The sequence below is a fragment of the Tupaia chinensis genome, unplaced genomic scaffold, assembly GCF_000334495.1.
Source record: "Tupaia chinensis unplaced genomic scaffold, TupChi_1.0 Scaffold000146_1, whole genome shotgun sequence".
Lineage (NCBI taxonomy): Eukaryota > Metazoa > Chordata > Mammalia > Scandentia > Tupaiidae > Tupaia > Tupaia belangeri.
Genome location: NW_006159616.1, coordinates 6,780,254 through 6,790,302, shown reverse-complemented (window position 1 = coordinate 6,790,302; position 10,049 = coordinate 6,780,254). Strand labels below are relative to the sequence as shown.

The following is a 10,049-nucleotide window of genomic DNA, read 5'->3' as shown; positions in this document are numbered from 1 at the left end:
CCCCAGGAGCTGGTGTTAGACTGAACCGAGCGAGGGGTCAGAACCGTACCCACCCCCAGTCAGTGAGCGGCCGAGAAAGGCGGCGTCTTCCCTGTAATTGTATTGCTCGGGTGGGAGAGCGAGTATGGATTTTCAGTGTGACTCGTCATGCCCTTTGACATCTTGATATGTATAAACAAAAGCAGACGGCCCTGTCATACAGTGATTTAGACTAGCGCTCCTCGGAGTCCATGTTTACACCGTCCTCACCGTTTTTGTCATTTCAATGGTCTGCTCAGACTTATCTTAAATTTATTTAAGAATCCTCTTTTTATCGTTTTAAGGTTTTTGCCATAGGGTGTGTGCATTCACTGGAGAGAGACAGAGAGAGGGGAAGTAAGAAATCATCCCCCGGGGGGGAAGATGACCACACCACAATCCTTCTCCTCCATTGCCTTCTGGGGTTTGGGGCACATGTGCGTACATGCTTGGGGTGGTTTTGATGTGGCTGGCTCTGGGACTCGAACCACAGTCAGTAATGTGGGATCCAATGCCTTAACCACCATATCACATTTTGGTCCCTAAAATTCTTCTTTAAATCATCCATTTTTTAACTTGACTTCATTTTTAGCAATAACAATATTATTATTTTTTAATTTGCCAGAGGGTGTATGTGTTCGTCAAGGACTGAGAGAGAGGGAAAGGAAGAAAGCACCCCAGTGGGGTACAGTCACACTGCAGCCCTCCCTACTCCATTTCTCTGTCCTGTCAAGATTTGGGCACACATACAAATGTGCCCATGTTTCTCAAGCCACCAGGTGTGGGATTTGAACTGCGTTGTTGACTGTGTGGGATCCAGCTCCCTTAACCACCAGGCTATGGGCTGGCCTTACGATGCTGTTTACATGTATATTGAATATATAATAGTATATGAAGCCTTCAGGCTTCATTTCATTAGTGAATTTTGTTCACTAATACACATTTAAATAATAATAACAGGAGCTGGCAGGTGGCGTGGTGGTTAGGGCACTGGACTCCCACATGGCCGGCCACGATTCAAGTCCCAGGCCTGGCGGTTTGTTTTCTCACTTTCCATCTCTTGCTCTGTCCCTCTTTGGTCGAATTTAAATAAATAAATAACGTTACATAAAGTAATTCTTTAAAATAAATAAATAGTATCGGAGCACTTACCTTATGCCAAGCACGCTGCTACGACTACACCTTTGGTTCTTACAACAATCTAATGAAGTTGGCTCTGTTATCCACTTTATGGGTGAGGAAGCGGAGGCGTAGGAGGAAGCAGACTTGTCCGAGGTCACAGCTGGCTAGCCAAAGGACTGGGAAGTCAGGCCCCTAAGAACAAGCCCATCCTAGCCACGTACTGACACGTGACTCTGAGTATGTTCCAAAGGCCATTCGGGCCAGCCTCACGTGGGACGAGGGTCCCTAAAGACACAGCAGGGAACGCAGCTCTGTTACTGAGATGACAGTGTCGCCGTATGTTCTGAGGAGGAGGAGGATTCACAGACAAATGAGCTAGACGTGTCTGGGATCATGTGTGTCCTTGAATGCAGACACAGCACGCATAATGAAGAGTGGGTGGGTTTGGTGTAACCGCTTTGTCCCCTGCCCCCAGGCGACAGAGGCCCAGGGCTAGGAGCCCGGCAAGGGCCAGGGAGTTCACAGCGATCCTCCAGCTGGGTGGCTGTAAATTCTTTCTTAAATGTCTGGGGGTGGCCAGACGTGTAGGGGCTGGTTGACATCACAGTGTGGCCCTCCTTGAAGGAAAGCGGATATGGTCAGAAGCCCCAGCTCTGCTGTCTGATTGCAGCCAGGCTTCCTGGAGTGGGCATGCCGGGAGGATCTCGGACCAGGACAGGGAGAGGTTCCCTACTGGGTGTAGATAGTCTCCTGAGGGAAGGACCTGTCCATGCAGGGCCAGCCTGAGGCCCCCACCCCGTACCTTCGCTAACCTTCTCTCACTTGGTGCAATTTCAGAAATCTCCCTGCATGCAGACGTCACCCGCACTGGCAAAGTGAAGCCGACCAGAGCCAGGAAAGACCAGGTACAGCTCCACCTCAACGGACTCCCAACACGCCCTTCAGCCCCGCTGGGTGCTCCTAGGCACCCTCTTGTGGTGATGGGATGAACAGCAGTCTTTCTCATGCGTCCCATGTTAAGTTAATGATGAAAAAAGAGACACATTTTAGGAAAACAGAGAAAGGAGAAGAGAAAAACCATCATTAACATTCCCTTGTTTCTTGGACTTTTGACTAAGATCAAGTGTGGTAATATTTGGGTTTGTAATTTACTGTCTCTCTTTAAAATTTACTGTGAGGCATGTGCACTCACAGAGAGAGCCAGAGAAGGAAGGTGAGAACGCACCTCCTACGAGGGACGGCGAGAACGCACCTCCTACGAGGGACGGCCACACTGCAATCCCTTCCCCTCCACTCTCCTCTCGAGACTCTGGGTACGCACACACAGACCCGACGTGTTTTTTAAGCTACCAGGTCTGGGACTCGAATCACGCAGTTGACCATGTGGGACCCAGTCACTTTAACCCTCATGCCACCAGCTGGCTCCAGCTTACTATCTCTTTTACAACGGATTTGTCCCAGTTGTGAGTTCAGAGAACGTTTTGTTCTACAAATCAGAATCTCCAGAGAGGCACCCAACTAATACGCAGCAAAGAGAAAATCTTAAAACCCAGACTGTAGCCCCCAGTGGGAGAGATCCCCAAGGTGCTTCCAGCAAGGATGAATCATCAGGAGAGGAAGGGCTGGCAGAGGAGGCGCCAGGCGAGGGCAGCGCAGGGCAGCACAGGTGCACTGCAGGAAGGTCACCTGATGGGCTCGGCATGGGCAGTAGCCTTGACCCAGGCTGCAGAGAAGCTTCAGGGTGTCTCTGACCACAGAGCTTCCTGCACAAGCCGATGCTGCCATGCACTTTCCGAGGCCGTGACCTACCCAGAGACCAGGATCCCTCCGTGGGATCAGCCAGAAGTGCAGAGAAGAACAACAACTCCAGGAGTGGGACCCAGCCCTTGGCTCCCACCCAAAATGCAGTCACCTCCCAGGGTCAAGCCTCCCTGCCAGAGGGGGTGTCATCCCTGCTAGATCCCTGCAGGGTGGGGCAGCTTACTTTGCTTTCATCTCCACGGATGCGCAGTGGCTGCTAAGAATAGCACCCACGCCGTGGTGGCTGAGTGATTCAGAGTGCACATAACAGTAACTATTTAGATTAGGATCTCCACACACAGAGTGAGCGCCATTTGCTTTGTCCACTCAACATTTTTAAAGAGCTGTTAAGATCAGTTTTGCTGTCTGGCTACTTTTTTAAATGAACAGAAGGGGGGCCAGCAGATAACAGTGGTTGCGTCACTGGACTCCCACATGGCCTACCTTGGTTCAAGTCCCAGCCCCAGTGGGATCTTGCGTGCCCAAGATCCCGAAAGGAGAATGGAGGAGAAGGGATTGCAGCTTGGCCCTCTACCCTGGAGGGTGATTTCTCACTTTCCCTCTCACTGTCTCTGTCTCTCTCTCCAGAGAGGGCACATGGCCTAAAGCAACAACCTCTTTTTTAAAAAATGAATTAAGAGGACTGTATTTTTATGGATTTGCTTATAACTTTTGGAGTAGGCAAAGACTCATTCTTGGGTCCAAAGAATTATATGATGCAGAAGAAGATGTATAAATGGCACGAGGCCTAAGAGATGACAGGGGAAGCTGACTACATGCTCCCAAGAGCTGGAGGGCCCGTGGTGGCTAAGCCTGCCTCTTCTCTTCTGATGTCCAGGGGACCTGGACCTGGGGCCCTCGTGGGCAAGGCGCCATCCTGCTGGTGAACTGTGACAAAGACAACCGCAAGTCTTCCACTATGGACTGCGAAGATGACAAGGTGCTTGACAGCAAAGGTGAAGACCCTGACAGCTCCTGTGTAAAGCCCTTTGTCCACATGGCCTGGGCCTTCTACCGCCCCCTGAAATGAAGCTATCCAAAGCGTGTTCTTGTCAGCCTGTCCATTTCACAGGTGAAAGAACAGAATAAGGCTCTGAGGGGACAAGGGACCTTCCCAGGTCACACGACCGTCAAAGAAGAGCCAGGACTAATGCCGACTCTCCTAAAGCCTCTTGAAGGCTCAGTTTCCATGGCTCTGCTCCCTGCTTGACCCAAACATCTGTTCTTGGGTCAAACCTGGGGCTTGAAAGAATCCAAAATGAAAGCGTACCCCTGCGTCACCCAGAGCAGCCCCCAGGCCCCTGCCATGAGCTAGGCACCACTCAGAATGACTTCCTCACTTGATTCTCTGACCTAGAGCTAGGAGGTAGAGACCATCTCCCCACCGTACAGATGGGAACTAAGGCAAGGGACGGCGAGCCGCGTGTGATCTTAGCCCGAGGTCGCACGGCTAGTAAGTGGCAGACTCGGGATCTGAACACCTGACCCTGACTCCAGGTCAAGTCTAGGGGCATGAGGATGGTGGCGGATGCAAGATCTCTCTGCGGGCCTGCCTCTGAGCTGCCGGGGGCTAGCCCAGGGAAAGACGCACCACCCACCTGCACTGGAGGAAGGTGTGGAGGGCTGAGGCAGGCAGGGCGAAGCAGCAGCGGGGCCTTCCTGGGGACTTGCTAGAATAGCCTAGAAATGGCTGCATCTTCAAGTTGTGTGCCGCCGGCCTGGCCTGACGCCAGGCACGCAGTAATCATCAAATCAGCTCCCTCGGCAGGCACTCCCAGGGCACCAGGCCCTGTAATGAGACTTCCTGTGCACCCCCTCCTGGCTTACTGCGGAGAGGGGAGGGGCAGCGAGAGCGACTGTGACTTCTCCGCGCTCACACAGCCCCTGAATTCAAGCCACTTCACCGCAAAACCCTCAGCCCCTTGGCCACCACCCGGTCCCTCAGAAGTGGTTGTTTTGCTCTCCTGAACCCTCGTCGGCTGTTCAATTGGTTCGCAAAGGCCACTTCCTGTTTTGGACCAGGGCAGAAACCTTTTGCTCACTCCTACACACGTCTCTGAACACCCGCCACTGCTAGTTGGTGTTCCAGGTGCTCCTCAGCCTTCTCGGGGCCGTGTGCGGGAGACACTGCCGGGCACGGGATGAGCCTGGGCCCGCCCCACTGAGCTGGCGTCCTCAGATCATCCATGGCGGGAGACCAGAAACTTAATCAGCTTTCACTCCCAACGGGAAACATCCTTGAGATCCCGGAACTAACCTAAGAACGCTAGAACCAGGGACATATGAAGGGAGGCCTGAGGGGAGGGGCGGGCAGGCTCCTACGAGGCAGCCACGGCGGGGTCAGCCACCTACGCCACCAGCCACTGCTCCCACGGCTGCATCTCGGCCATGTCCTTCTCCTTCCAGACCTGCAGGACATGTCCCTGATGACCCTGAGCGTGAAGACTCCCCAGGACTTCTTCACCAGGCACCAGCTGGTGCTCCACGTGGCCAAATCTCAGATGGACAAAGTGCGGGTGTTTCACGCCACACGTGAGTCCTCCTCTCCCCCCCCCTCACACACACACACACGCACCTGTCTGATCAAACACATCCGCAGCTTCCTGGCAGCACAGGGGCACCTGCTACCCAGTGAGCCCAGGCCTGGCCCCAGGCGCAGGGCAAAGTCGGGCATGTGGCAAAGCCCCTGCCCCGTGTCACTTTCATCTTGGTGGGCTGGGAGAGATGACAAGCAATGGTGTCAAGTGCTATGTGGAGAAGTACAGCAGGAGGAGCCAGCAGGTGGTATGGTGGCCAAGGTGGCTGGATTCCCACATAGCTGAACTTGGTTTGAATCCCGGACCCGGTGGCTTGACAATCACACCAAGCACGTGTGAGGAGAATGGAGAAGGGATTGCAGAGTGCCGTCCCCCTGGGATGGGGTGATTTCTTGCTTTTTGTCTGTCTCTGGCAAGAGCACATGCCCAATAGCAAAAATCTCTGAAAAAAATTAAAAAGCATGGTCAGAAAGACCAGCAGGTGGCACGGTGGTTAAGGCTGCTGGAGTCCTGGACCCAGTGATTTGAAAATCATGTTGGGCACATGTGTGTGCATGTATGTGGCTGAGATCCCGACTGTGGTGTGGCCATGCCCCCGGGGTGATTTCTCTCTCTCTCTGTCTCTCTCCTCCCTGTGAGTGCACGTGCCCTATGACAAAAACCTGACAAATGAACAACCAAAGCACAGCAGGGGATGGGACATGGGTAAGGGTGGAGCTGGGGTGTGGGGAGAAGGTACTAGGGAAGGCTTCCCTTGTCTGGTGCCACGGAGCAGAAAGAGGCCCAGGAGCAGCCGGGAACACCTCAGGGAAGGGCGCTCCAGCAGAGGGAACAGCAAGTGCAAAGGCCCTGGGGCGGGCCTGCGCCTGTTAGGTTTGAGGCATGCTGGGAAACCAGTGTGGCCGCAGCAGAGTGTGCAGAGTGTTAAGTGAGGGCAGAGGGCCAGAGGGCCAGAGGGGCAGTTCAGGCACAGACTTCTGATCCCAGACTGCGGGAGGTGGAGGAAGCCACGTCCGGGAGCCGTGAGTGGGGGGTCTTGCAGAAGCATGACTTGAACAGACTCTCTTCATTCTAGACCAAATTGTTAAACTGGAATTGGCCTGGTGGCAGACTGGCTTCCTGCCTCTGCCTGGGTGTCACCCCCTCTAGGAAGCCCTCAGGGCTTCCCCTCCTCGCAGCACTGATTGCTCTTTGCTGCTTCCTACGCACCCATGAGACTGGCACTCCCTGCGAGGAGGGGAGGATGCTGACTCTGTCTCCCTCCCGCCCACAAGCCATCCCAGCCCCAGCTGAGAGCTGACAGGAGATGAGTAAGTGACTGAATGAATGGTGTGTATTAGATGTCCTGTAAAGAGGGACCCCCATCTTGCTCCTTCTGGACCCCCCAGCCGTAAGGAGAGGCTCTGGCCAGATTCAGCTGTGAGGGCCTGCAGGCGGGGCCACATAGAGGCTCTGGGAAAGGCCCCTCTTGCTGGGGAGAGGGATGGGAACAGGGTCTGAGAGGTGTGGACCCAGGCCTGAGCCTCTCCTTCTCTCCCAGGGGGCAAGTCGCCCTCCAGGTACAAAATGGTCTTGGGGCCCCAGCAACCCTCACATGTCCTGGAGCTCCCGGGCGGCCAGCACAGCACGGACTTCTATGTGGAGGGCCTGGTCTTCCCGGACGCCGACTTCCCGGGGCTCGTCCTCCTCACCCTCTCCCTGCTGGACTCGTCCAACCTGGTAAGCAAGAACACCCAGAGCTGGGCCTGGGCTTCCAGACGGCAGCCTGCTGCGGAGGGGTCAGAGCCCAGCTGGCAGGGGAGGCTCCACGCTGCCACCAGGTCACAGCAGGTGTTGGACCTGGCTGCTATGACGGGGCCTGCTCTTCCTCTCCCCGCAGGAGGTCCCCCACACCCTGGTTTTCCAAGACAGTGTGGCCTTCCGCGTGGCCCCCTGGATCATGACCCCCAACACCCAGCCCCCGCAGGAGGTGTACGTGTGCAGGTGAGGGCCCGGGCTCCGGGGCGGGCTCAGAGCTCCAGGAGGAGCGGGGCCCTGAATTTTGGCTGCAGTGTCACCGTGTGAGTGGGAGGAACAGACCCCTGCCCTGACTCTTGGAGAGCGCGCTGCCTTTTTGACATGAAACTGCAGGGGAAATAGAAGGAAAGTTGTCATTGCCACGGTCATGGCCATTGTCCTGCCCAGATGCAGGCCAAGGCCTGCTCTAGCACCTGGGGCCTACAGAAGTCTTAGACCTGGAAGGTGAGGCCTCTCTGTCCCTGAGCCAGGCTTCCAGGGCTTCCCAGAGTGTGGCCCGTGGACCTGCTGCACCAGCGACTCCTGGTGAATGGAACCCGAGTGACCTGAGCTGCCGGGTCTTGTCTGTGGGGTGGAGGCGCCCACCTGCACTCTGGGAGGCCTCGGCACTCAGCCCATAGCTGAGAGCTGGACCTGCCCAGTCCTCTTCTGATGGCTTCAGAGGCAGGAGTGAGGAGACCTGGTGTCAGGACGCCGGCCAGAAGCCAGGGAGGTGCGGTTTTAGTGCCAGTGTTGTCCCGGGAGCAGGGACCCCCTCCCAACTCTGTCTTCTCAGTGGAAGACAGAATCCTTACTGCTGTAAGGGTTTGACGAGACAGGAGGGGGACGGGGGACAGGAGGGAACAAGTCTCTATTCAGGCCATGGGAGTCTCCAAGCACTCGTGTCCCCACCCTCCCTCCAGCCTGAGCTCCGGAATCCAGAGCACTAAGGCGCTTCTTTCCTGCCCTGTCTAGGGTTTTGGAAAATGAAGACTTTCTGAAGTCAGTGATTGCTCTGGCCAAGAAAGCCAAGTGCAAGCTGACGGTCTGCCCGGAGGAGGAGAACATGGATGACCAGTGGATGCAGGTATGTGATGCAGGTGGAGGGGGACCCGGCTTACTGGCCGTCCTTCCTCAGGTGCGTAGGAAGGTAGGAACTTCTGAGTTCTTACATAAGGGACGTCAATGGGCCACCTGGCGTTACTGGGGCCACCGTGAGCCCACTGGACTCACTGGGGCAAAAGCCCCCTTCCTGCTAGAAAGCCCTCGGACAGCCCCAGAAATGATGGGGCTCAGGTCAACCTGTCCCTTGAGTGCCAGGCTACACCCCTGCTCCAGAACGTTCCACAGCTCCCATCCCCTGCTCAGCCGGCTTCCGGGGCTCTCCTGGCTGGCTCCCCCACCCAGTGCCAGCAGCAGCATCACTCTTGCTGTTTCCGTGCCAGTCTCCCCATCGCACTGGGAGGGCCCCAACCACTGAGGCTGGGTCTCACTTGGCTCGGCACCCAGCCCCTGGTCCTGAGTCGTCCCAGTGGGCAGCTGGCAGGATGGACAGCCTCCTTGCCCTGCGTGCTCTGCCTTGCGCTCTGCCCTTCCGCACCACCTCTCCTGCACCTACCTCTGCCTGTGAGGTGCCTTGGGCTGTCCTCCTCGGTCCCAACTCCCACCTCTAAACGGTCCCCCATGTCCATGCACCCCCTTCCTAACCCCAGCCCCCCGGCAGGACTTCATTCCTCTTTCTTCCAGCCCCTAAGCGTGATGAGACAGGAGGGGGACAGGAGGGAACGAGCTCTGTTCAGGCCACGCAAGTCTTCCTTTCTTGTCCTGGCGTCTTTACCACGCGGGGCTGTCCGACCTGCCAGGATGGAGGCAGCACGCGGCCCGCCGCTAGCGACCTTCGGGGGTTACGTCCAGTAGGCAGGAGGGGCAGATTCATTTTCATTTTTTCTTTTTTAGTTACCAGGGGGCATGAGTGCTTGCCAGATATAGTCAGAAAGAGAGCGGGAGAGGAAGAAAGCACCTCCTCCATGGGGTCTGCTCATACCACAGTTGTCCGTCCTCCATTTCCCCATTCTCAGGGATTTGGGGCATGCATGCACACGGGCCAGGCACCTTTTTCAAGCCACTGGGGCCAGGATTCAAGCCACGGTCAGCCACGTGGAATCTGGCTCCTTTAAGCACTTGGCTACTAGGGTAGCCCAGCACCAGATTCTTTTTTTTTTTTTTTTGAGAGGTTTTCGCTATAGGGCGCATGTGCTCGCCAGACAGACAGAGAGAGACAAAGAGACAGAAAGCGAGAAATCACCCCCCAGAGGGGATGGTCACGCCGCAATCCCTTCTCCTCCATTCTCCTCTTGGGATCTTGGGCACGCACGCACACGCGCCCGGCGTGAGTTTTAAGCCACCGGGTCCGGGACACGAACCCTGCTCGAACCACGGTCAACTACGCGGGAGTTCAGTGACACAGCCATTATGCTAACTGCTGGCTCCCCACCAGATTCATTTTTAAGACCACCCTAGTGCCCTGCCCTCATGGGCTGGGCCAGGGCTACCTGCCCTCCTTTGGGGAGGAGACAGGGAGGGATACTCTTTATTTGTTGAAAGTTTATTTATTTTCTCTAGAGTGAGAGAGACAGAGACAGAGAGACAGCAGGGTCTTGATTCCACAGCCCCCCCAGCCTCTCAGCCAGGCCTGGACCATGGACACATGCGTGCCGGGTACAGCCAAGACTGTAGGAGCAAACCCAGGGCCTTCCCAGACGCGGGGAAGCCTGACAGTGTCCTCCCGGCCCCGGA

The 10,049-nt window shown here is 55.9% G+C and overlaps 1 protein-coding gene across 1 annotated transcript in view; it reads left to right on the top strand.

The window, feature by feature from the left end:
- LOC102502468 (protein-arginine deiminase type-4) overlaps positions 1-10,049 on the top strand; it is a 36,313-nt gene that overhangs the window by 15,509 nt on the left and 10,755 nt on the right. Inside the window, exons 4-9 of the mRNA XM_006145431.2 lie at positions 1,978-2,045; positions 3,779-3,896; positions 5,347-5,472; positions 7,018-7,196; positions 7,357-7,460; positions 8,229-8,340. Of these exons, the coding sequence (XP_006145493.1) occupies positions 1,978-2,045; positions 3,779-3,896; positions 5,347-5,472; positions 7,018-7,196; positions 7,357-7,460; positions 8,229-8,340 (707 nt within the window). The remainder of the gene's footprint in view (positions 1-1,977; positions 2,046-3,778; positions 3,897-5,346; positions 5,473-7,017; positions 7,197-7,356; positions 7,461-8,228; positions 8,341-10,049) is intronic.